General features: G+C 45.6%; 3 protein-coding genes across 8 annotated transcripts in view; 2 read left to right on the plus strand and 1 right to left on the minus strand.

The window, feature by feature from the left end:
* The window catches only part of spega (striated muscle enriched protein kinase a), a 32,064-nt gene extending 20,433 nt beyond the window's left edge, over positions 1–11,631 (plus strand). For all 4 annotated transcript variants that reach the window (XM_053853179.1, XM_053853170.1, XM_053853197.1 and 1 more), the window contains 19 exons: positions 32–131; positions 395–595; positions 843–900; positions 980–1,057; positions 1,131–1,303; positions 1,386–1,412; positions 1,485–1,637; positions 1,709–1,751; positions 2,498–2,563; positions 2,643–5,076; positions 5,153–5,320; positions 6,118–6,240; positions 6,661–6,825; positions 7,359–7,899; positions 8,585–8,824; positions 8,929–9,152; positions 9,220–9,295; positions 9,389–9,538; positions 10,245–11,631. In XM_053853179.1, coding sequence (XP_053709154.1) covers positions 32–131; positions 395–595; positions 843–900; positions 980–1,057; positions 1,131–1,303; positions 1,386–1,412; positions 1,485–1,637; positions 1,709–1,751; positions 2,498–2,563; positions 2,643–5,076; positions 5,153–5,320; positions 6,118–6,240; positions 6,661–6,825; positions 7,359–7,899; positions 8,585–8,824; positions 8,929–9,152; positions 9,220–9,295; positions 9,389–9,538; positions 10,245–10,476 — 5,252 coding nt within the window. In that variant the 3' untranslated portion in view covers positions 10,477–11,631. The remainder of the gene's footprint in view (positions 1–31; positions 132–394; positions 596–842; positions 901–979; positions 1,058–1,130; positions 1,304–1,385; positions 1,413–1,484; positions 1,638–1,708; positions 1,752–2,497; positions 2,564–2,642; positions 5,077–5,152; positions 5,321–6,117; positions 6,241–6,660; positions 6,826–7,358; positions 7,900–8,584; positions 8,825–8,928; positions 9,153–9,219; positions 9,296–9,388; positions 9,539–10,244) is intronic.
* Positions 11,632–12,277: 646 nt separating this feature from the next.
* Positions 12,278–23,131, minus strand: arl13b (ADP-ribosylation factor-like 13b). 2 transcript variants are annotated; one of them, XM_053853208.1, is made up of 10 exons: positions 22,626–23,131; positions 19,579–19,649; positions 18,729–18,978; positions 18,340–18,445; positions 17,077–17,279; positions 16,868–16,982; positions 16,648–16,792; positions 16,011–16,130; positions 15,841–15,909; positions 12,278–12,916 (listed from the first exon to the last, which is right to left on the minus strand). In XM_053853208.1, exons 1-10 carry the CDS (start codon positions 22,682–22,684, stop codon positions 12,840–12,842), a joined length of 1,215 nt encoding a protein of 404 aa, XP_053709183.1. In that variant the 5' UTR covers positions 22,685–23,131; the 3' UTR covers positions 12,278–12,839. The 2 variants fall into 2 exon arrangements, with proteins under 2 accessions (XP_053709183.1, XP_053709193.1); XM_053853218.1 differs by lacking the exon at positions 22,626–23,131 and adding an exon at positions 20,141–20,519.
* Positions 23,132–24,355: 1,224 nt separating this feature from the next.
* Positions 24,356–26,214, plus strand: LOC128752938 (gamma-glutamylaminecyclotransferase B-like). 2 transcript variants are annotated; one of them, XM_053854751.1, is made up of 3 exons: positions 24,363–24,503; positions 24,555–24,568; positions 25,134–26,214. In XM_053854751.1, exon 3 carries the CDS (start codon positions 25,136–25,138, stop codon positions 25,604–25,606), a length of 471 nt encoding a protein of 156 aa, XP_053710726.1. In that variant the 5' UTR covers positions 24,363–24,503; positions 24,555–24,568; positions 25,134–25,135; the 3' UTR covers positions 25,607–26,214. The 2 variants fall into 2 exon arrangements, with proteins under 2 accessions (XP_053710725.1, XP_053710726.1); XM_053854750.1 differs by having other exon boundaries at positions 24,356–24,568; positions 25,134–26,213.
* Positions 26,215–26,299: the final 85 nt, after the last annotated feature.

The raw sequence follows: 26,299 nt of genomic DNA on the forward strand, positions 1-26,299 counted from the left end.
TGTTTTTAAGATGAATGTTTTTTTTTTTAAGAGAGGAAGCCAGCACCAGATCTGATGGAGGATGAAGCGACGATTTTACGAAAGATGAGACGCATGACAGATTACTATGACGTCCACAAGGAGATTGGGAGGTGAGCAACAACCAGGTCATGCTGTCTGAGAAAGGGACTAGATGGTGCAAGGGTCTCCAAAAGGTGCGGATGCATGGTTGCTTTTTATCAGCTTTTTCCTTGGGAGCACCAACCTTTAACTGCAGGTGGGCTGAGTGAGCTACAGGCTGAAGTCATACTCACGGGTGAAACAACACAGTCGACCTTGTCCTTGATGGTCTTAATAGTTGAAGGTTGTCTGTGTGGACGGAAAGGAACTGACGTTTGTGAATCTGGTGACACAGAGGGGCCCACTCATACGTGAAGCGAGTGACTCGCAGGACGGACAAGACCAGCTTCGCTGCCAAGTTCATCTCATCCAGAGGGAAGAGGAAAGCCGCGGCTCTGAGAGAACTGGAGCTGCTTTCAAGGCTGGACCATGAACACGTCCTCTGTTTCCACGATGCCTTTGAGAAGAAGAACATCGTCGTGCTCATCACTGAGTTGTATCCCATTTCAGCCTCATGTCCACCAGGCTCCTCCTCACCTTTCTCTGCGAGATTGTGCAGACAGTAAAGATGTGTCTGCTTCAGCTCCTGGAGCCTCACGGAAGCGTTGCTCTCTTCCTCTGACTCACTGCTTGTGAGGAGAATTAGCAAGACACAGTGGGAGTGCTGCTCATTCATATTTCATTAGTTTCGTTCTTGCCTCTTTCCCCACTCTTTCTTTGTATTCCTCAACTGGTGTTTGAAGATGCCACGAAGAGTTACTGGAGAGAATGGCCAAAAAAACAACCGTGGCAGAAGTGGAGGTTTGTTTGCTGCAACTTGGCTACACTGCAGCTCCATTACGCAACATGCTCTGACCATCCCTCCCTCTTTCCTCTGCAGATCCGTTCCAGCATCCAGCAGATATTGGAGGGTCTGCGTTACCTCCATCAAAAGAACATTGCCCATCTGGACATAAAGGTGCCAGAAAACGTTGCTTTGTCCGGCCGCTTCCTTCGTGTCTGACTCTAGATTTCTCTCCTTTCTCCAACAGCCTGAAAATATCTTGATGTCAAAGCTTGACAGTGACCGGATCCGGATCTGTGACTTCGGAAATGCAGTGGAGTTGGAGACATCTGAAGAGCAATACTGCAAATATGGCACACCTGAATATGTTTCACCTGAGATTGTGAACCAAACACCTGTTTCCACGGCAACAGACATTTGGTGAGACTCCAAGAAAGACTCCACAGTCACTTCAGCCTTAGTATTTCACAACATTCTCTCTCCTCTCCTGCCGCCACAAAAGGCCTGTCGGCGTCATCGCTTATCTCTGGTACGGCACTCTGACCTCACTGTTCCAATGGAGCAGAGCTTGTCCCTCACTTGTCCTGCTTTCTGTTAACAGCCTGACGGGTGTGTCTCCCTTTGCTGGCGAGAATGACCGAGCAACCACACTAAACATCCGCAACTACAATGTGGCGTTTGAAGAGAACATGTTTGCTGGACTCTGTAAAGAAGCCAAGGGATTCATTGTGAAGCTTTTGGTGGTGGACCGACTGTAAGGATGCTGCCTCATGTTAGGAATCACCATCAACAGAGGCCCTCACAAAAATGTGTGTTTTCTTCCAGACGCCCGAACGCCACTGAGTGCCTACGTCATCCTTGGTTTAAGGTAACTTAAGCGTATTTGTTGTGAATATTGAATCACATCTCAACTCATCTCTTTATACTAAAGAAGATTTAGATATGGAGTAAAGCCTTTAAATCTAAGGCTGTGATTCTCAACTAGTCTGGGCTTGGTCCAAAAGTAAGGCAATGAAGAGTCACCCCCAGGGTCACCCACACACATTCTCACATCCGAAAACCTCGGTCATTGCTTATCTACTGCTCAGGGCCAGAGCTTTGTAAACAGCATGCTGACTGTGACTGAACCATTCAGAGGGACACTCCCCAAATAGCATGTACCCCACTTCATATACTTCCCAATGAATATGCAATTTTGTATGTTGAGGAAGGAAAAAAACACTGAATGAATTTCGCTAACGCTGACAGTGATTTATCAAAACGGTTGTTCAAACAGAGAAATGATGGGGAATCATTAGTGACCAAAGCTAGAACCTTACGGCTGCGGTAAAATCAACATGCTTGTGTATATGAAGCATTTATGAAACACATCTGTGGTTTGTTTTTGATATCAATGTGGAAAAGCCGGGAAATGGTTAGCACTGCTGCTTCTCAGCAGGAAGGTTCAGGGTTCCAATCCAGCTCTGGACCTTGGAGTTTGAGTTGGCAGAGTTTGCATGTTCTCTCCGCTTTCCTCCCACAGCCCAAAGACATGCTCACTAGGTGAATTGGACACTCTAAAATGGCCCCTAGGTGTGTTGTGTTGATGTTGTATGCATTTGGTCTTGTTTACAGTCAACAGGAAGTAAGACTTTCAGCACTGCCATGATCAAGCAGGTTTTGTCCAGACGACAGTGGCAGGTAGGTAAATGCTTGAATAAAACACCTCATTGTTATTCAAGTTCGTTGAAAGAGATGACAGTGCCTGCGCTTGTTTTAGCGGTCGCTCATCAGCTACAAATCCAAGATGGTGATGCGAGCCATCCCAGAACTCTTGAACGACTCCTCCAACCACGTCTCCATTGCTGTGGCCCGGCACCTGAAAGATGGCTCCCCACCAGTGTCCTCCTCCTCAGACTCAGAGGCAGATGTAGATGAGCTTCCCTTTGTTCCGATGCCATTGTCCATGGTGTTTTCCGGCTCGAGAATCTCCCTGAAAGAATTCCCTGATGATGATGACATTTCAGGAGCGGCACCCGCCGATAGAAAGCGTGACGGAGCACGTTCAGGAAGTGATGTCGACAAGCGGACTGAAGGCGTAGATGATGCAGTAAGTGAGAGAGCCAGTCGTGCTCTCTGTCAAAAGGGATCAAGTGTGGAAGCAGAGGAATCACAGACGAGACCGAGAAGGGCTCCGATGAGACGCGGCAGTTCTGCTGATTCTGCTCTGCTCCTTCACGTTGACTCTGACGATGCAACGTCAGAGTCAAGTCAAAAAAGCCTGAAAAGCGCTGTTTCGATGGAGCTGCCGAATCGCAGCGCCAGCCCCAGTGTGGCAAAGATAAGCCAAGAGGAGTACGCCTTAAAACTGGAACTGATGAGGCAGAGACTGCTCAGAGGGGGGAGCATGGACAAGAGTGGACTGCGAGGACCACTGTTCGAAACACTTGGCATGGACCATGGACAGCAGACTGGCTCCTTGGAGAAGAAGTTGAGAAGGTCCAGGGCAGGACCATCAACACTCATGAGAGCAGCATCAACAGAGAACGCTGGCGTGGATACACCAAAGACCAAAGTTTTCCAGAAAAGTGCCTCCTTCTCACACGGTGACACTGAGCCTGTGCCCCTCCATCGCAGATTTGGAGCACCTCTGGAGATCCCCAGTGCTGGCCCCACCAGCATGGAAGGACATAAACTTCAGGAAGCCATGTCAATGTCTGTCCTCGCAGAGCATATTGAACAGGCTTCCCCACCGGGCTTGGAAGAGTGGCAGCATAAGGACGAGGAATCAGGAACGGGTGTGAAAAAACAAGCCGTCGAGTCAGGGACAAGGGACCAGTCTCACTCAGATGTTTCCAAGTCATCATCTTCATCCAATGCTCTGAAGGTAGAAGAGGAAAAGACAGACCGTCGGGATTCCGCTGCATTACCCCAGTCTCCCATGAAGACAAGTGGAGCGAGCCACGGCAATGTAGTTCCAGAACACCCAGCGGTGTTTGCCAAAGTAGCAACTGCAGAGCGATCCCAAAGTCAAGACTCATCTACAACTGACCCGGGCCAGTCTCGTCGACCAGCATTGCGATCTGACATCAAAGACATAGACTCCGAGGTCGTCTTTGAAGCCCGTTTCAAGAAACGAGAGTCCTCATTGACACGTGGCCTTCGGAAGCTGACAAGAAACAAATCCGAGGAGAAATCCCCATCACTGAGTCGAAAGGTTGTTAAGGATGGCGAGGAGGTTTACAGGCCGGGACCCAGAGGGGCACCTGTGGAGATGGTTCCTAAAGGACTACAGGAGAAATCCAGGTCGGTTCAAGACTTAAGGGAAGAAGACAAAGAGCCCGGCCTGGGTCTGATTGGGAGGTTATCATTGCGGGCGAAGCGATCCTCTTCTGTTGATAAAAAATCTAAGGAGGAAAACCGTCAGACGGGGAAGGAAACTGCAGGGAATAAGAGGGTGTCATGGGCGATTGGTTTGAGCAAGTCTTTGGATACAAAGGAGATGAATGGTGCTGGCACTCAGAAGCATTTGGACAAAAGAGACCTTGAGGAAGCTGAGGAGTCATCGGTTTCTGCAATGAGACGCAAGTTTGAGTCAAAGGTAGCTGGAATGTCAGTCAAACTGAAAACGCAGTCAGAGCAGAGGGGCCAGGCAGAGCTGCTACAAAAGGACTTGAAAAGAGTCACAGACTCTCCCGTCCTGGAGATGCGGCAGAGATTTGAAAGCAAAGGAACCGCGCCGTCTTCCAAAGTCCGCAGCCAGTCTGAAGAAAGAAGAGTGGAAGCAGAAGGGAAGAGGACGCCGCTGTTTTCCCGCCATCGGCATTCCCAGTCTGAGGGCCGAGGACTGAAGGGGATGGGCGTCCCAGAGAACCAGCTCGCTAAACAGATCGGCACCAACGCATCAAAGGAATCCGTTGAATCTACGTCAAGCATTCATTCTGAGAAGGAGAGTGAAAGACGCTCACGCTGGGACAGATGGGGTTTGACCAGGAGCAAGAAAGACAAAACCCCGTCACAAACAGATCTCCCTTTAACTTTATCCAGCGATGGTTTAAGTGTTTTGAATTCTGAAAAGTACATCCGCTCTGCTTCTGATTTCCCACCAATATTCCACATCAAACTTAAAGACCACGTCCTGCTGGAGGGCGAGCCGGTCACTCTCACCTGCCTCCCAGCTGGAAGCCCCCCTCCTCAAATCTCCTGGATGAAAGGTGCCAAGCTGCATCCCTTTTGACAGTTTCACTTCTCTCTTCTCTCTCCTCACACAAGCTATGACTGTATTTACAGATCGGAAGCCGCTGGAAGTAACCGACGGAGTCACCCTGACCTCTCATGCTGATGGTCGGCAGCTTCTGATGATCCTGAAAACCACGCAGATGGATGCTGGAGTCTATGAGTGCAACGCTACAAACCCCATAGCAACTATCACCACCTCCTGCACGCTGTCACTCGCAAGTGAGTCCGTCAACTACGTTTTTGTTGAGTTGGTGGTTTGAAGCCAAACGTTTTCGAGCAAGGAGCGTCATCTACTGGTTTCGGAAAGTGATCACACTTTTTCATGGAGCCTTAGCAGCCCACCTTTAGTATTAACTCTCTGCTGGGTCACAAAAGATCAGTCAGGTATTTCATACTGATAGTGTAGCGTGTAGCACAGCAGAGCCCTAGTTCGCACAATACTCTGACACAAGGACAGGAAGCAGAGGTAGAAGAGGCAGAGTGGAAGATGCTCAGACTGGGAAGGACAAGATTAGAACCAGTGTATCTGAGGAGTTAGACAGGCCAGATGGCTTGAACGAGTGCAGAGGACGTATAGGGACCATGTTGGACCAACAGATATGGAGGCACTGTGGAGCAGGGAAGACGCTATTGAGGTTTATGGATGAGATAGAGGGCCTGAGGAGGATGGGTGCATCTCGAGAGGATGCACGAGTTACATGAAGGTGGAGGAAATTGACTTGCTCCTGCAAACCCTGAGGCGAAACACATAAAGACAAAAACGTTTTGCTCCGGGGCCAGTTGAGACGGTGGTGTTTAACTGTTTTGTCGAGTATGAAAATACAAGAACTCACTTCACACTTATCTAACAATCTGCTCAAATATCGAAAATGTCCCAATGACTCAAATTGTGTTGTATTTCTGTGGTCAATGGAATAATATTGTTCACTAAATGTCAGTTACTGCTCACTCGCCTTGTTCTAAATTCCCATTATGTCCCATATGAATCTGACATGATTCTTTTGTCTTTGCTCCAGATATTCCAAAGACACCTGGGACCCCAGAGGTCCCTCAGACATACAACAACACAGCGCTGGTGCTCTGGAAGCCAGCGGACACCAAGGCTCCTTGCACCTACACCCTGGAGAGAAAGACTGAGGGTGAGAGCTGTTAGGAGCGATGGGCTGATGAGGCTTCATGATACAGTGTCCCTATTTTCAGAGCCCACCAGATGGCACTGTTGGTTTAGAGATGATGTGCGCTTTCATTGAAATGGTTGTTTAAATCCAAATATTTTAGAGCAGAGAGCGCCATCTGGTGGCCTCTGAAAATAAAGACACTGTTTCATGAAGCCTCATCAACCCTTTAATACTGCGCCAGGAAACCTCATCTACCCAACTGTTAGCTTTTTGTATCTTTACAATCATGTGACATTGCCATGTCACCCTTCAGCTCTGCACTGTTGGCTAATATGTTGAATCGATGCTAAAGTTAAATAACATTGTTGATTTGGTGGTCTCAGTCTCAGATGGGACAAAGTATCATCTTACAGAAGTTTTGAGCAGTTGTTTGTCCCACAGGAGAATCTAACTGGATCACTGTGGCCACAGAAGTGTTGGACTGCTACTGTAATGTGACAGATCTGCCACCGGAGGGAGTCTTCAGGTTCCGTGTCTGCTGCGTCAACAAGGCAGGACAAGGCCCGTACAGTCGTCCCTCTGCTCCAGTGGACCTGGACTCTTCAGGTATTGGATGAATGCCAGCATTTGACGCTCTGTCTGTGGTATTTGTAGCACAGTCAAATAAATAGGTTTCATGTAGTCAGCTGTCCTGATAATGTCCGGCAGCTCATCCAAACCATAGTGAAGAATCTTCTCTGATTCACAAAACTGCAGCTCTATGAGGACCAGTTTGAGAACCCTGAGCTAAAGGCTGACTCGTAATGTGGAGGCTGGTGACCTGGGGAGCTGGTATTCATGAGGAAAAAACTTCAGGAAGCAAGTTTACAATCACCGTTACAACTAGTGATGGGCTGATGAGGCTTCATGAAACAGTGTCCTAATTTTCAGAGGCCACCAGATGGCGCTCTCTGCTCTAAGATCTTCATTCAAACAACCATTCCAATGAAACCTCACATCATTTTTTTAAGGACACTGTTTCATGAAGCCTCACCAGTTACACCTGTCTACACCTGAAACACACGATTAATACAGAAATGTCACCTTTTGGCATGACTGTGTCATGTGGGATGCTGGCTGAACAATGGTTTCTTTCACAGTGAGAGGTGCTTCATCTGGTGTGGCTTTGGTGAGCACCACGCCGAGCCCCCCTGCTGTCACCTCTTCTGTGAGCATCAGGCCCAGCGTGAGCCCTTCCACCACAGCTGCTGCTTCACATCATGAGCCCACAGCTGCAGTCTCAGAACCTTTGTCAGCTGCGCTGGAGGAGTCTTCTAAAACAGCGCCCAGGTTCTCCTCAACATCCAAAGGAGCGCCATCCTTCGTTTCTCCAAAGGCCCAGAGTCCTGTGAACGTGGTCAACCCTATGACACAGACCCCGACAGTTTTGACTCCACCCACCACACCGACCAAACCTGCAGTCTCCTCCGTTCCCAGCTATGCCCCACTCACCACCATCGCTACCCACACACCCCTGAGTCCCATCTCCTTCTCGCCTCAAGTCCTCCAGACATCCAGCCTGAGTCCCATTGGTGACGGGGCAATGTCGCCCACCACAGGAACCACCCTATCTGCACCCACCACTAGTTTACGGCAAGGAGTACCACAGAAGCCATACACTTTCTTAGATGAAAAGTCCAGGTGAGAACATGGCCACAGTTGGATGGTAGTGAGAAATTCCCCCCTTGTGTTGTGATTTTGTTTCAGTGTGTCAGTCACTTCCAGATATTCTGGTTCAGTGATGAACTGGTGAGGCTTCATGAAACAGTGTCCTTATTTTCAGAGGCCACCAGATGGCGTGCTCGGCTCTTAAGTCTTTGGATTTAAACAACCATTTAAATGGTTCCTCACATCATTTTTGAACCAAGAGCGCCATCTGGTGGCCTCTGAAAATTAGGACACTGTTTCATGAAGCCTGCAATACTGTTTCATGGTACCTCATCTACCCATCAGTACAAGCCAACACCTAGTCTCATACTGGTTTCAAGATACATAAATTGTGCTCCTTAGCAACAAATACCACCCCGTAACACAACACTTCCCTCGAGGCTCTGCAGAGAGCGCCATCTGGTGGCTTCTGAAAATAAGGACATTGTTTCATGAAGCCTACTTTGAAGACTTGCTGAGGTTGTGATCTGAGTATGCTTGAATTTGACCCCGGATTTCTTGACTCAATTTTCTTCTTTAGTCTGAGAACAAACCGGAGCGACTTCTCTGTGTTTGAGGTCAAGTTTGGGTGTGTCGGCTTATACCCACATGCATGTTTCCACAGCGCATGTATTCCTTCGTGCTTGGGTTGACGTGACATTTGAAGGTCTCTTCACAGGGGTCGGTTCGGGGTCGTGCGTGAGTGCCGTGAGAACGCAACAGGCAAAATCTACATGGCAAAGATCATTCCATACAGCAAGGACAACAAAGCCAAGATCCTGAGGGAGTATGAGATCCTGAAACTGCTGCGCAACGAGAAGATACTGGCACTTCACGAAGCGTACGTGACACCACGCTACCTGGTGCTGGTGGAGGAGTACTGCACCGGCAAGGAGCTGCTCTACAGCCTTGTCGACAGGTAAAGTGGCCGGGTGAGGGGGCAACATCACGTCGGCCATTTTGACTGTTGGACTGAGAGCAGGGCGTGTGCATCTCTCGACATTTCCCTTCTTGTCTGCCAAGGTTCCGATACTCTGAAGATGACGTGGTGGGTTACTTGGTCCAGATAATCCAGGGAGTTGAATATCTCCACAACCGGCGTGTTCTCCACTTGGACCTGAAAGCAGACAACATCCTTGTGACCAACCTCAACAGCGTTAAGATTGTGGACTTTGGAAGTGCTCAGACGTTCAACCCACTCAGCCTGAAGCAGCAGGAGTCCGGCACCGGAACGCTGGAGTACATGGGTGAGCGCCTGCAGGGGAGGTTCACACTTGTAAGGGAACTTGTTTGACCCGACAAATGTGTTTCAAGCTCCTGAGCTGCTGAAAGGTGAAGTGGTGGGACCCCCCGCTGACCTCTGGACTGTCGGAGTGGTAACCCACATCATGTATGTTCATACAATAACTTGGAGCGTGGGACATTATGGATGATGCCGACAATAAAATCATATCATTTTTCTTCACTGTTTGGTTTGGGAAAGGCTGAGTGGCCGCCTGCCTTTTGAAGACAAAGACCCCACACGCGTCGAGTCCAAGATCCTGATGGCAAAGTTTGACCCAACAAAACTGTACTCAAATGTATCCCAGAGCGCCTCCGCCTTGGTGAAGAAGATGCTGAGCAGCTACCCGTGGTGAGAACACGCCCCTGACTGATCACACTAGCCTCAATAAAACCTCCAGCCGAGGTTAAGCTTCCCACCAGAGGACAGAGCACCTCACCAGGTCATTGTAGAGGGAGTGTGTGTTCAGAGTCAGAGTCCGGATCAGCTTCAAGGTCCATGAGAATCCCACCAACTCGGAAAGTACTTTGGTACATTGTGTACTAATGATTAAACTAAACAAAAATATTATTATTAATAATAGCTACAACAATAATAATACTAATAATTAATTAATGCTAATAATAAATAAATATATTACTATTATAATGGTAATAATAACAATAATAATAATAATATACATAAATAAATAATAATATTAGAAGTAACAAAAATATAAATATAATATATACCATAAATAACCCACAAACAACAAGGGCTGTTCACAAATTCATCAGTCTGACGGCCGAGGGGAAGAAGCTGTTCCTGTGACGGGAGGTTCTGGTCTGGATGGACCGTAGCCTCCTGCCAGAGGGAAGAGGGACAAACAGTCCACGTCCAGGGTGAGAAGGGTCGAAGGCTCTGATCCCACCTGCACATCTTTGGGTCTTGGAGACATGCAGGTCATGAAGTGAAATACATAGAAACCGTATAATCAGAAGTTTTCTAAAGATCAGAGAACTAACTGTCCTCCAACAGACTCAGCACTTGCCACATTTGACCTCATGGTTTCTTTCAGGGCCCGTCCGACCACTCGGGACTGCTTCTCCCACGCTTGGCTGCAGGACTCGTACCTCATGAAACTGAAGAGACAGACTCTCACCTTCACCACCGGTCGGCTAAAAGAGTTCCTGGTAGAGCAACAGCACCATCGAACAGAAAGCGCCACCAAGCACAAGGTGCTGCTGCGCACCTACCAGAGCTCAGACCCCACCAGGGCTGGGACCACAGGCCAAGTGTCCAGTGCTTGAGGACGCTGCCGCTGATATGGGAGGCAAATGGAATGGCAGTGTTTTTACATGCAGGTTTTACTGTACTGCAGACCCTAGAACCATCGTCTGTTTCTGGTTGATGCTGTTTTCAGATTTGTGTTGAAGCCACGTCTTATTTATTTTGTTTGAAGTCAGTTTGAATGGGTATGAAGCCCCTGAGGGAACACTGAGATGAAGTTTGTTCTTCTACTTCCTGATCCGCAGATCATCCTACCGGGAAACTTCTGCTAGTTGATGTGGAATAAGTGTTCGGTGAAGTTATTTTAGCTGTTGTGATGTAAAGAAATCTGATACACGCACATGTATTGTGAGTGAATGATACACTGAGAGCATGTATATAATAAATGAGGCTTCGTGACACAGTACTGAAGGGTTAATGTGGCTCCATGAAACAGTGTCCTCATTTCCAGATGTCCAGTCTCATTGAAATGGTTGTTTAAATCCAAAGATTTTAGAGCAGAGAGCGCCATCTGGTGGCTCCTGGAAATAAGGACACTGTTTCATGAAGCCTCATCAGCCCATCACTAATGCTAAACAAGGTAATTTGTTGACTTCCTCCTTGTTGTTGAAATCTTTTCCTTCATCTCTGTGAAATCCTTCTTGCTTTTTTTCAATCCTTCATTGAAAAAGAAGTTGAACCCAGGTGTTGCGTGTCGGCCATCTTCGTCGTCTGTTGACCAGGAAGTGAAACTGTCAGACGGATCAGTCAAAAACACATGTACCTCAGGGGTTCTGTAAATGGGAAACTAAAACCCCCAAAATCCGATTGATTTTGAAATATATCCTTTTCTATGTTAATTTATTTACAGGTGAGTGTGGGCGGAGTCAGTACTGAGAGGAGACAGTGAGACGCGTTTTCCTGTTCCGCTGGATGTGGAGCTGTGCTGGTGGGCAGAAACTACTCTCACACACACACCACCTTATGGAGCTTCAGCCGTGGCCTGATCCATGTCTCGATGCTAGTCTTGCCTTGCCACCGCGTGACCATAGTTGTGTGGTCTACTTTCATCCACTGCTCCATTTTTCTATCAGCTCTGATGGTTGGAGGTTTGTAAATGTACCAATTTGCTGTGTTTCTATGTGGAGATCTTTTTAATGGGGTGGTCTGTAATAAACATGTTCATATGAGCCTGACTTGTGTCTTTGTCTCCGCCCACTTCCAGCGCAACACTGTCCCACTCTGCAGTTGAGGTGACGTGAGAACCGAACCATAACCTTATGGACTGGTGCCAGCAGAATAGGTGAAAAGAGGCAGGAACTGGGATGGTTCCAACAGTCCTCTTCACTGACATAGATTTGGCAACAATGTTTGGCCTTTCGTCAGCCTTCATGAGCATCGTCCTGTGGGAGTAGCATCAGGAGATGGTACTCAGTAGTCATGAAGGGAAGGACATGGTCATGAGGAAAATGAGTTGAGTTCAGTCCATCCACTAGTGTTGGGCTGATGAGTCTTCGTGAAACAGTGTCCTTTTCAGAGGCCACTAGATGGTGCTGTCTCCAAAATCATTGGATTTAAATGACCATTTCAGTGAAACCTCAAATCATTTTTAAACCAAGAGCACCACCTGGTGGGCCCCGAAAATAAGGACACTGTTTCATGAAGCCTCGTCAGCCCATCACTACCTTTCTGAGTCGTTCCCTGTGAGCTGATAGCAGCCTGGAGCGCACTTGACTTCCATATCCAGCATCACATTTGAAACATGCTCAAAGATGAAGCAGGTCAAGCATTTTCACTTCAACATGGCACAACACCCAAACCTCATTTATAATGAAAACTGCTTTTATTGTAGCGTTATAAAAACCAGACCAAGTAGAAAAAAATGGTGTGACATCTAAAGCACATATAAAGACAGTCATGTAACATTTGCCTTGTTGCCAGCAGACAAAGTAGAAATCTTATATCACATTAGTAACAACAACGCAAGATCAACTACAGAGAATGGTCACAATCATTTGTTCAGATGATCCAGATTTTTTCCGTCAGATCTTTCATGAAAACTGCACTGGACTGTTGACATTCAAAAACACACGCATGTTTCTTAAACAGGACACAGAAAAAAGAAATGTTGACATTATAGGTCACGCTCATTTTGCTCACACATCAAATATAGATATGAAGAAGAGACACCAACAGCGTCATATTGACATTCTTCGACAGTTGAAATGATTCACACAGTAACACTGAGACAAAACTGAAAATTAAAAACAAAACACTTCAGCAGAGAATCTGCTTTCAGGTGATAAAAAATGAGTCCAGTCGTCCGAATAAATGACACTTATGGATCCTGTGGTCCATTGCGAGTGTTCTGGCTTGAGAGGGGACTGAAGACGGTTCAGTCAGATTAGGAAATGATGTCGTGAGAATCACCGTTAGGTCGTGGCTTGTTTGCCACTGGGGGGAGGGGCTTCTTGACAAACTCTGTGCGGAGGATGAGGAGAGGGAGGGGCTAAGTTAGCAACGATATCCTTCCAATATGGAAAATAACGCAGAGACAGGATAGAGATGACAATGAGGTGACGGATGAAAAAAGGCAGGAAAGATCCCAGAACATTTACACAGACGCCACTAATGTCGAAACCGGCACCATTCAGAACTCAGCTCTAAAAAAACGGTGTCCTTTTGACCAAGAATATAAATGGTGAGGCAAAAAATCCAAATGAAAAAAAGTAAAACCGATGTAGAATATAAAATAAGAGAATGGAACTTCATGTATTGGCTTTCAGCTTCAGAAAACTGAAGGTTTAATGCTGACATGCTTGGTGTTGAAGCACAATTGGAGAATAAAAAATAGAAAAAACAAAACATTTCCAAAAAAATGACCAAAAAGGAAACTATTAAATAGAAGTTGGACTGTTTAAAACCTTGTTCATGTCCAAAAACCAGTTCTGAACATGGAAAATCCCGGAATTTAACTCAACAAACCTGATGCTGCTAAAATGTGGAAGAGGAACCCTGCACAGAGGGAAACAAATCCAGGGGGTGCAGACGCCTACTCCACAGACTGAATCCCTCCCACTTCAAATCAATGCAACCATGGCGAAGAGGCTGCCTGTGGCTCTGCCTCCGTCAGTGAAAACACTCATACACTCCACACTAAGCTCTCAGTCCAGCCACACCCGGAACTTGTATGCGTCAATTGAACCACCGGAAACAACAAAATGTATGTGATGACCACCAAGGCTGGTGTCTCTGACAGAAGAGACACTTGTTCCCAGGGACTCTCTTCAGTCTTCACAGGGAAAATGTATTGATTTGAGGTAGATTCCAAACAGGCTTTTAGCTAGGAGGGAGTGTGGGCGTCCTGGGGCCCAGTTTTTCTAAGCAGGACGCCCTAAATATCCGATTATAAGTGCCTGCTCCTGCTCCCAAGTGCCGTGCAGCAAGCTGCTCTGGGGAACGGTGCAGTTCCCTGCAATCTGAATCAATTTTTCCCATTACAATGAATGGAAAAAGAAATAATGCGTTCCAAGCCTTAAAATAGTCTTTTGTTGTAGGAGTGAATGTAGAGTGTCTGTTGCCGAGTGAGTGATGTCTCTCCAGAAGTGAAGAGGTGCCCGGTGCGTGTCCAGCTCTGAATGTGCGCTTCTGTGCAGTTTGGCTGTGACAAAGTCATAAACCAAGTCACGCTCTGTCCCAGACTCGCCTCATCCCTGTCCCAGCTCCAGCCCACAACAGGACATCAAACCCTGGAGTGAGCGCTCCAGCCTCGGAGGTGTGGAGAGAGAGCACCTCCCCTGTGACACTCTACCACGGTCCAGTGCGGAGACAGCAAAGGTTTTACACCTCAATATGAAGAAAAAACAGTCAGTAAATGTAGCTAACGGGACACGTCTGCATACAGAGGCTGCGTTATACACAATAACAAAGCGTGTCGTGGGTCAGCTGATCAGTCTGCGCACATTATGTTTTTTCCGGCTTTTTTCGGGGGCGTTCGAGTTCTGGATCTTTGTTCGAAATCAGAAACAAAAAAATCACGAGATTTTTGTTCAAACTCTGATTTGTTCGAAGTCCGGGACGTTCGAAAATCGAGGCACCACTGTATTTTGAAGTTTAGAAAACGTATGCACCGCTGATACAACTGTTGCTTATCTTGCATAAATATATGAAAGAAGATGAACAAAACTGTAGACATTTAGCTTGTAGTAAGGGACGGAATCATGATAAAAATATGTATTTTATTTAATGAATCGGGGTCAGCTGAGAGAAACAGCCTCCTGCATCTGAAAGTGTTACTGTGGCAACAGTTAGAGTTCATCTCTGTTAACCAGTATTTGACTCTGTTGGTTCTTATAAAATACAACAAGTACAAATAGATGTTTACAGCTTGTTAGGTCAGTCATTGGTACTAGGAGGTGAATGGGCTGGGGACGGGGCTTTGCACGCCTTGTTTCAAAATCCTAGCTAAAAGCCTGATTCCAATGATGAACACAATGTAAACACAGCTCCATCCCCAGGCAATAAGAGGTCACTGTGCGTTAGTGGTAAAGTGAGAGAGTCAAACACAGTGTGGCGGTATCTTCTAAAAGGTGCGGAATTACTTAACCTCACATACTTTACGGCAGTGGAACCATTTATACCGGCTAGCATTACATTGCTAGCACCTTCAACTTCACTCTCACTGCAGCTCACTATACTGTTTTGTCAGCAAAAATATTAGTCCATGGAGACTCCTCCCTAACATCTATTGGTTCATAACAACAGCAAAGAAAGGGGAAGGAGAGCTTGATCCACGGTGTGATCCTACTCTCACCAGTCCTGCAGCACACCTCACCACGGTCTCACTGTCCTCATACATGTCCTGCACAACCCTCACCATCCTCTTCTGTGAAGCCCCTCACTTGCTCAGGCAGCCTCACACAGACTCTCTGTAGACTTCTCTATCAAGGAAGGTGGCTCTGCTTTCCCTCGATATTGGTTAAAATAAGATAGTAAGGGAAGACTCTTTCAAAACATTTACAATGGCCTACTTTTTGTTAAAACTTTATAAATCAGTCCAATAATAACTGGGAAAAAAGGGGCTAGAAAACTATCAGATCAAATGTGTTTTGACTTCAAAACTGGAATATATTATATAAAGAATAAAAAAAACATGCAGGTAATGATGTAGACAGCATTTTTTTTAAACAAAAGTATTAAAACCAAAAAACACTGGAAAGTGTAGATTTGTTTGTATACATTTTAAAAATACACAACAAATGCTGAGTCGACAACGTAGCTTCAGTCCACAGGCTGCTTAAGTTACCCTTGGAACAATGTAGAGTGTCACATACGGGTTAGAGAAAAGGTTTGGAGAGTGAGAAGATGAGATGACGGAGAGCCGATGACAAATCAAACTGTGTTACCAGAATGCCGAGTGTCTCCCAGCGGCTCTAGTTTGGGCAGCCGAGAAGCTTTGGGTGTCGCCCATCCAACTAACAACAGAACAATAAAGGAGCAACTTAAAGCGTGTTCTTTCTCAGTTCCCGGACACTTCCACATGACAGGTTGTGAATCGGAAATGTGTCTGGCTCACCTGGAGGTTTAGGGGGGGTCTGGCTTTCAGTGGCCTCTTCCTCTGTTGTCAATGGGTCCACCCTGTGTTTCCTCTTCAGGAGCAGCTTTCGGCTCTTCTTCTTGCCTTGTTCAAGCGTGTCTAGGAGAAGAGAGGACGGACCATCTATCAGACTTCACTATTACTGGATCCAAACAACCAGTTCCAAAACAAATCACAGTGACTGGTTCACGTTTTAACTGACAGGAGTGTTTCCATCAAAATGTTAAGAGGAAGTGGCTCTAGCAGCTTCATGACTTAAATAGTGGACAGTGTTTTAGTTACCGCTGATGTGGATGGAATGTGGACTTTGAATTGAGTAGCAGAGCAGTGAGTTTTCATGGCTGCAGTACTAAGGCCACAGACTATGTAGAGTTTTGTTCCTACCCACTGACAGCTAAAGCTGAGGGTCAATGTCTAAAGAGCCCCTGAGAAAGTGGCTGGTCAACTGACATTAACAGCTCAACACCTACTGAGCTCAGCTGCGTTGTTCTGACTAGGGAAGCGTGTTGATCTTTCTTGGATACATCTAATAAAAGTATCTAACCATACAGCTAGATGATGCGCCACTCCACTGTCTATTGTTAAGTGTGTCAGTACTGGATATTGAAATTCCAACCTGAGCTGCCAGTATCAGCTGTATGTCTGGTGCTGTCACGGAGATCTTCCTCGTCTTCCTCCTCGTCCTCGGCTGTCTTCAGACTGCTGGTCACATCCTCTTGCAGCTCCATGTCTCTCCTCCTTCCCGTCTCAGCTTCTTTGCTCTGGGAGCCGTGGTTGACACACTAATGATGGTGCATAAAGACAACAAAACATCCAAACTAAAACTTTCTCCACACCTCTGAGAGGACATTTGCGATCGGTTGGAAGGGGTTGGACAAGATGTTATCCTCAGATTCTTCTGACTGGATCACTCTGCCTTCACGTTCTGCCTCCTCCCGCTCCTGCCGCTCCCTGCGGACACATGCACTGTCACTGCACTGAAAACCCACTGAAAGCTCCGTAAACAATGGCGTGGAAGGACAAACTGAAGGACAAATGTCGTCACCTTTCTTCTCGTATTTGCCGAACTCTTTCTGCCCGCTCCTTCTTGTCTTGCTCTTCTTGCGCACGCTGCTCAGCAGTGTCTTTCTGCACACGCTCAGAAATGGCCTCGTAGTCCTTGGCAATGTTGTTGAGGAGCCAACTGAGTCCTTTTTTGATGGATTTGTCCACTTTTTTGCCATAACCCAGGACAGCAGAACAAGGCTCCTGAAATGAGGGACCAGTTTAGTGGTTATACGCAACAATGTCATCATGCTCATCGTGACGGTGCCTGGGTGGATAAAATAAATCATCGGGTCATCATCAGGTGAAAGACGTCAGTCAAATGTCCTGCATTGTAACAGTTGGACAGAACTTAACATCTCGATATTGCCTGCCAGATATCAGGATATCGAGACGATATAGGACCAGCAGATCAGTAGGCAGCTGATGACGTCAACAAACAAAAGCATCAACTACGGTTTTAATAAATTTCTTCTAAATTTTGTTTTTCTCTGACAACTGTCTGCCGTCTTCGCTGCCTTTCAGTGCTTGACCCACATGCACTGAAGCAGATCGTCCAATTCTGGACGATCTCACCTCACTACATCACCTCATGACCCTCATAAATATTATCAGCATTTAAGGACAAAGTCGTTCTTCTGTGATTTTGGAAGGGAACAACAGCATATAACAGTTTGCTTGCTCATGTGTCAGTGCTCTGGTAATGCTTCATTGAAGCCACCAGCTCTGTGCCAGTCGTCCCCACACACACTGTGTCGGATTATCAAGTCACGTCAACAGAGCAACTTGGAATGAAGCTGATGTTCCTCTAACTTGACCACAAACCCTCACCTGAAAGGCCGCTGTTTCTCTCAATAGACTCTTAGTAAACTGAACTAGATTGTTACACCTCTTTGCTTCAATGCCATTTTTGCGAAGCGCGACCAGCGTGACACGTCACTCTGCTCTGTGTCCTTGCTTTGGTTTGGCTTTGGCTTAGCTTTTGTGACGTTAATATCGGGAATGTTTTTAATTTTTCATACCTTGATACAGATATAATAACAATAGGCTACTTTGGCACAGAGTCATAAAGACGTAGGGATATTTGGAAATCCCACATAAATTGCTGCTCTACGACAGACGATTGATCAGGAAAAAAATGTTACATAAATAAACTGATTTTGGCTGGAACGTCATCAAACAAACAAAGCAAGCGGATCTGAAGAGGTTGTTTAGTAGCCCGACTGACCTGCTTCATGTCAACAACATATGCAGAGACACTTACGATCTGACACAGACACTTGTTCTCGTTGACCAGTTTCTCCAGCGAGAGGCTCTCGATGAGGTCTGCTTCAGCCAGCGCCCCCTCCTGATCCTGTTTGTTGGCGAGCCTGTGTTAAAGGGAAGTGGACCATTAGGGAAACTGAACCAATCATTCCCCAGGACCGGACATTAATACACTGCGTTATAAATCAAATTATAAAAACATGCCTGAGCTGATGTTCAAGTTCAACTGTCCTTCACTGTCCAACTGTACTTCAAACTTCCCTTCCCTTCAAATTACTGATGAACATGATGGACCAGGTGTCAATTGTATGAAGACATGAGGATATTTTGGCCCCTTTCACCACCACTGTTAAAGTTCAAAGAGGCTGCAACCACAGCATCACTTACACCAGCACAGGCTTGCCAGCAATCCGAGGGTGCTGGAGGACCTCCGTCATTGTCTCCCTCGTCTCTTGAATCCTTTGGACATCACTGGAGTCCACCACAAATACCACTCCATGGGACTCGGAATAGTAGTTCTTCCAGATGCCGCGGATTCGTTTGCCACCACCTAAATCGAAGATGGTGACCTCGAACTTGCCTTGCTTCAGGTCGACCTTGGAAAACCCCACAGTTGGAGCCACATCCTGTGGATCATCTAAAGACAAACACCATTGTATAAGTAGCAGATGACGGAGAATGTATACCTGAGAGCAGTGTATTATGATGTAGACAGGAAGAGAAATGGTGCAGCATCATTCTGAAGGCACATGTGAACAATGTAGTGGAAGTGAACAGGGAACCAGATCATGGGATCATGGGCTTAAAGCTGGACAACGTTGGAGTCAAGATAGAACAGTCAGGAGTAGTTAGAGGGATTCTGGAGCAAACTCGCTGAGCATTCTCCAGAGGGAGTGAGCAGTGATTGGTGCAGACTTGCCATGTCGGTGAAGGTGAGAGTCAAGTCACATTTCACAGCATGTTGACATAAAAAGGCGAAAACTCCCCTAAACTGGTACTTTCCCAGCGTAGGTGGGTCAAACACCCAGCACAGGGGGCCCCCATGCTTCTAAAGCGCTTACCCCACTAACTCCACTATGTCATATATAATATGTAACAGCATAAAGTGAAGTAAACAAAATCTTGAACAAGCTGAGTGACTGCAGTAGTTCTGTCAGCATGTGTCTTTGTCCTTGAGAAAGTTGAAAGAAAGAGTTAAAGAATAATTAAAATCAAGTTATCAGCAATCTCTCCTCACCTCCTTGGATTCCTCGCACTGTGGCAGTCTTCCCCGCGTTATCCAGTCCCACCATCACCAGAGTCACTTTCCTATAAACCAGGAAGACAGAGCCTTGAATATAAAAACCCTGATAATGTTGTGTACATCAATGTATTCAATAATCACCTTAATCTAATCTAATATCTATGAGAAACTATTTGTGATGATAATTTATTATGACTGTGATAATGTCACTGTGAGTCTCTCAAGCGGACCCTGAAACGTACGCAGCGCAGGGAAGCGAACGTGTTCACACAGAATGATCCCGACACAAATGTCACACACACCCCAGCCTGGTGGTTGCTGCTCAATGATGGATGCTGGGTTTACCAAAATGGCAGGATATAAATACAAACAAACGAAAAGCCTCATTTTGAGGTATATTAATAGGGTGTAAGGTGTAAATCCCTCTTCCACAGCAGGGCTCCTCTTAAGTCAACAATGTGTTATCAATTGAGATCAGTCTTGAGAAAGGATTCTACAGAAAACAAATCCAGTAAACTTGGATGAGCAAATAAATAAATAAGATTAGAAAACTCACTGCCTGGTGTTGGTTTCAAACGCAAAGCACCTTAATTTGGACAAATGGCAAGCACAAGACAAATGCTCGCCTTAAACATGGTGAAAATCATGAGTACAAATGTCACAGATTCATCAAATACAGATACAGAGCTGAACCTACTGCACAACTCACAAGATCTTCGTCCTTCATACTTAACTTTTAAATTTCCGCTGACAAGACATCAAACGTGTAATCCATCGAGGTGTCCTCTGGAGCCAACAGGCTTTAAACAGTGTCGTTCTTCTGCATGAGCCCAAAGCAGGGGCACCCACAGAGTACCCCCTTCTCAGCACCACATGACCCTCCGTTTTTGCATGCAGCAACAGGACATATAGACGAGTACGCTGAGCAGCACTCGCTACAGGATTAGCGAAGGATTTCTGACTAATTCCACAACATCAGATGCCTCGTAAGGACCACGTGCTCTGTCACAAGTGCCTTATTACTTAACAGCACAGAAAGTGGCCAGATCTTACTGAAACGACATGGAATAAATGGATCTTTTCAAAACTAGAGATTGAACTGAATGACAACATTCCATTTCTTTTAAATTTATTGAAAGCGCTATTTTAAAATAAGTAAAAATTTAAACAGTGAGCAGCATCAAATGCGAAATGCAAAAACTTCCTGAACCAAGCAGTATTTTGCTTCCTCTAATACAGTCTGCATAAGGGGTGGCTCATATGACAAAAAAATAAATGAAAAATTCTAAATAAATGAAACCATAATTTTGATTTTATCACAATCTTGAAATGCACTGTTGTGACTAACTTGCCAGTTTCTGGTCAGAGCAACCATCCATCCTCAACCGCTTATCCGTTGCCGGGTCGCGGGGGCAACAGCTTCAGAAGGTCACGCCCTTCACCCGAGCAACATCCACCAGCTCTGACTGGGGGATCCTGAGACACTCCCAGGCCAGTGAAGAGCTATAATCCCTCCACCTGCTCCTGGGTCGACCCCTTGGTCTCCCCCCAGCTGCCTGTGCCTGAAGCACCTCCAAAGGGAGGTGTACAAAGCGCATCCTTATGAGATGCCCGAACTACCTCACCTGACTCCTCTCAACAAGCCTTTCCTAACACACAAAGTTCCTCATCTAATACTTGGTATGTCCTCGTCATCGTTGTTGGAGCCACAATATAAATTCTGTTACAACGTCATCTTTTGTTGTTTCACGTCACTGCTGTCACGGCATGCATACAAGCGAGTTCGCCACGTTCATTTATGACTCAATGTAGCACAAGAATACCAAAGGACGCTACAATCGTATACAATCGTAATTTAAATATTGTCATTTATATTTAGTTTTTACAAAACTTTCATGAGGGCGTAGCAGCATCAATCTCGGCTAAAATACAAGATGTCTAGGAAAAGAGAACATAAGAACACGGGGGAGTAAGAAGAATGCAAGTTAAAGTTGATCACCTCTAAACTCATATTTCAAGTGTATAATCCCGTTTTCAATGAACTTTAAGACCGCATTAGCATGGTATTCTACACTGCCTGGCCAAAAAAAAAGTTGGCACCTGGATTTAACTAAGCAAATTGGTACAAGCCTTAGGTCTAGGTTCAGCAACATGATGTGCTCAAAGAATGAGGTCAGCTGACCACCTGAATATACTGAATGACCAGGTTATTCCATCAATGGATTTATTTTTTCCCTGATGGCACGAGCATATTCCGAGATGACAATGCCAGGATTCCACGGAGTCCAGACCTTAACCCCATTGAGAATCTTTGGGATGTGCTGGAGAAGGCTTTGCGTAGCAGTCAGTCCATCATCAATGCAAGATCTTGGTGAAAAATTCATGCAACACTGGATGGAAATAAATCTTGTGACATTGCAGAAGCTTATCGAAACAATGCCACAGCGAATCCGTGCTGTAACCAAAGCTAAAGGCGCTCCAACAAAATATTATAATAGAGTGGATGACCCTTTTTTTAGTGGTGACTTTTTTTTTTGGGCAAGGCAGTGTATATTGTACAAGTATTATTAGGCTCCTTTCCGATCCTGACATGACACTGACATCACAGAGATGATGAGGCATTCAAGGGTCTGAATGATAGAAACTAGGTGTAGCTTTCACGTCATAGCAGTGGAGTTGTTTTAAATGAAATATGAAATGAAATTCTTCACAGCGTAGTACCAATCTACAACACACCAATACGGACTATATATGATCCATATTTCTGTTAAACAAGGTGAAACCCAGGCAACGTTCTTCCATGTCACAGATGGAGCTGTCAATAAATACGACTGCTATGAGTGAATGTCGAGTTGTTTTTGCGATAAGCTGTGAGTTTGGTTTGAGTCCTGGTCGAGTTTATCCATGTGTTTTGGATGGTTAGGTTCAGGGTGAGCGGCTGGGGAAAGGGTGAAATGAGCCCGCATAGATGCGCGTGTCAGTCATGACTGACAGTTGGACATTGACATTGAAACTGACGTTACTGAGAGAGGACAACGTACCTTGCGGGCTCTCGCCAGCGTTTCAGCCAGTTGCAGCAGTTCGCCATCAGACTGAACATCGCAGTCCGGGGTGGAAGCCACTGCGAGCGGTGTGGCTCGTCAAGCCTGGAGCAGCCGTGCAGCGTCAACAAGATGCCAGCCGTTTGGTGCTACATTCTGTAGCGCAAACGCAAACGTGGACGAGCATTGTAGAGCGCGAGTGTCGCCAGCTACTCTGCAGAACATGGGCGAAGCATTTAATTCCTCCAGAAATCCGTGCAGCTTGGTGAGTTCTCGTGGAAGTCACATCTAGCTAACGTTGACCGAGCTCCCCCGGACTAACATGCTCTGGGTTGGACCAAGTCCGCAGCAGCTCCCAGTAAGTGAAGTTAGTGAAAGAAAACAACGCTTATATTCTTCAACGCCTGGAGGCAAAGCGCTACTTAGCGTTAGCTGATTTACGGTGCGGTTTGTTTACGTGGTCTTTTCTGCTGCTAGGCTGCAAACGTGATGACGACATACTCCCTCGCCTGGCGCACGGACACTTCCGTCGGGTTGGAAAGTGCGCCCTCTACAGGCAAGGCGCAAACGCAACATCGCAACATAAATAATGTCCACAAATTACATGCACTTTTTTGATACGCAATGGTGTTGTGGTGAAAATAGGGGCAGAGAACGATTCTTATCATTTCCCCCCCACCGTAACACACTATTTCACGGATGTTTATGATGTTACTCATGGCTTGTTTTTCTGTGTCGTATTTAACAGTAGGAATCCATTCCAATAAAATGAGGTTCGTTTGGATAATGGCTTTTCTTTCACAGTCAAATGTTTTTTTTCCCCCACAGACCTATTAATTGCTCTAATTTTGGCACATTTTAGATGGCTATTTTCAAGAAATGAAGTAGCACTAAAAACATTTGCATTATGAACACCAGCTATTCCGTCAAACACCTCTTTGGGGAAATAACTTGGGCTTTCCTTTGCTTGGATTATGTCTATATCATATATGACAAGCGTCAGAACAAGCTCCAACAGCTTTCTCAATCTGGGGGGATAAAGAGTAATCATTCTTAAACCGGGTCAGAAAGAACGCACACAGGTCTGTTGACCACTAAGGAATGTCCAGAATTAAGGCGCTTATAAAGAGTGATGTACAGTGGTTATTAAACATGCTTTCATACATACGTTTTTTCGAGATGATAATACCTTCTCTTCAAGTGAAACAACTGAACCCAAGTTTAGAAAAAAAAGAATTTTCCGTCTATTTGTGTTGCCTCATTTCTCCCTAAACTAAAGAAACACTTTGCAAAATAATTTCAGCAATCTATTTCGAGAATGGATTTTTCAAAAACGGATTTAATTTGGATGTAGAAAACTGCACTTTTTGTTCTTCTTCATGAATGTTCTTCATACGCGGCTGGATAGCATTGAAAATGGACAACATTCCGTAATTTACTTACTTTGATGCCATAATCTTCACGGGAATATATATCTGACACTATAAATCTTGTTTATATGCTGTGTAAATTCCACATGGAATGGAAATACTCCATCGTTCAATGTCTTTATCCATCACGCACAAAGGTGGCTCGAGTTAGACAGAGAGAAGAAAATAGACGCACATACTTCTGCTGTCTGGAGACAGCTGCGGAAGGATGCAGCACTGAGGTGTACTTGTGTCTGTAGGACACTAGATGGCAGAGTGGGTGAATGTGCAGAGAGCGCGGACTCCGCGCCAGGAGAAGAAGAGGCGCACCGTAATGACAGCAAGACTTGTGACTCGCTTGCTGAAGATAAGTGAACTCACGGGTTTGGACAAGTGCGATCGAAGCCCACAAGTTCAGTCGAAGCCTCGCCTGAGTTCGGACGCTGGCGTCACACGCTTCGCTCGCTCGGACATTCGCGATTCTCAACTATCTCTCTCTCCGTACCGTTGGTTCAACTCACCCGGTTCGGTCAGGTGTGTACTTGGACTGTTGTGGGTCGTTTACCTTTTTTTCATTTCAATACTGTTAATATTGTATTGTTATTTCTCCGCGTTGAACTACACTAATTTATCTATATTTGGGTCGTGATATTTTATAGAAGGGGTGAAGATGTGGAATTAGTTTGTAAATAACTGGCCCTTTTTGTTACAGCTTTGTATTTGTAATTTGCAAAATAATAATAATAATAATAATAATAATAACAACAACAATAATGTTTGTTTATTATATATTGCGTGTGCAGTCTTTGTATGTGTCTCTTATGACTATGAAGTTTCATAGTTGTGGACCAATGAGGGTCATAATTGTGTTCAAAAGATCGAAGTGTGTTCACTAAAATTCTCTTCCATTCTCCATTGCCTTCATCCAACAAGGAAGTTCAGCTTGATAAATCGTTGACTGTAGATGTATCACTGAGTGACTAGAGTTCATGGTAGCTGGTATGCTTGTGCTGAATGGGACTCTCTCATATTCACTTCTTTATCACCTCCGATAATCAAAGGAATGAGCCCATGAAACACTGGTTCTCTTTGTTTTCAGCCATGCCCTGTGTTTTTGTCTATGGCACCCTGAAAAGAGGGCAGCCGAACCACTACCGCATGTTGGAGAGCAGCAATGGCGCCGCAGAGTTCTTGGCCACAGCTCAGACGGTCCAGACCTACCCTCTGGTGATCGCGACGGCCTACAACGTACCCTTCCTGCTCAACATTCCCGGCGTGGGACAAAGAGTCCACGGTGAGATATACAGAGTGGACGAGCAGATGCTGAAATTCCTGGATGACTTTGAAAGCATTCCCAGCATGTACCAACGGACCTCCATCCAGCTGGAGGTGAGAGAGTGGGCCAGGAGCAAGGAAGGGGAAGACTCTCCTGCAACAGGCAGCATCACTGAGGCATTTGTGTACAGCACCACCACATACCAACCCGAGTGGAAAACACTGCCTACCTATGATAGCTATGATTCATTTGGCGCTCATGGACTGCAGTACACATATCGAGAAGCCCGGGACTGACATCACTTGAGTACTGTACTTAGTTTTAACCAGTCCCTGGAATGTTTGGCGTCCTCGGGGAAAATACCTTTTCAAATGGTGATCAAGATAGTCCACATTCCTTTTTGACTTGAATTGTCATGTAGTCTCGAGCACAGCATCACAGTAGTTGGGGGAGTAAGTGAATAAAATGCCTCTGAGAATGTTTTTATTCCTGGGAATTTTGTGGTTAGAAAACAGGACTCACCATCTGCTGTACGTTTTGTCAAAACTCTTACAGCTCAAATCCTGTTGCACTGGTGAATTGACACATCCAACTCCTCTGCTGTGAGCTTGTGTTCATCTTTGCACATTTCCTGGGCATTAGAAATTCAATGATTGTGAAGTGGGAAAATAAGAACTTGTATTTCCTGCTACAGCCTGAGCTATCGCTCCTTTAGAGTGTGAAGAAATGTGTTCTTTTGAGTAGCATCTTCTCCATTTCAAAATGAATTTGTGTGTGTCTGTAGGGAAGGAAACCCAACCCCTTCAATGACCTTTTTAAATGTGTCAATGACAAGTTTTTTTTTTACTTCACTTCTCTTAGAAAATGGAAACAAATAAAGATAAACCCGTTGACATTTAATTGTCATTAGTGTTCACTTGTAATTGGGGCGTGTTTAGCAGAAGAGCAAACATGTTTTGGCGGTTTTGAAGGTAATCTTTTCTATATTT

This window comes from Synchiropus splendidus, chromosome 1, assembly GCF_027744825.2.
Source record: "Synchiropus splendidus isolate RoL2022-P1 chromosome 1, RoL_Sspl_1.0, whole genome shotgun sequence".
Classification (NCBI taxonomy): domain Eukaryota; kingdom Metazoa; phylum Chordata; class Actinopteri; order Syngnathiformes; family Callionymidae; genus Synchiropus; species Synchiropus splendidus.

Bases quoted from the DNA above. Each gene is read 5' to 3' on its own strand.
- LOC128752938 (XM_053854750.1), top strand. From the start codon at position 25,136: ATGCCCTGTGTTTTTGTCTATGGCACCCTGAAAAGAGGGCAGCCGAAC.
- arl13b (XM_053853208.1), bottom strand. From the start codon at position 22,684: ATGTTCAGTCTGATGGCGAACTGCTGCAACTGGCTGAAACGCTGGCGA. The intron at 17,280-18,339 runs GTAAGTGTCTCT...CCCTCATTTCAG, and splicing joins ACAAGTGTCTGTGTCAGATC to GAGCCTTGTTCTGCTGTCCT. The intron at 12,917-15,840 runs GTAACACAGTTT...TCCTCCGCACAG, and splicing joins GGGAGACACTCGGCATTCTG to AGTTTGTCAAGAAGCCCCTC.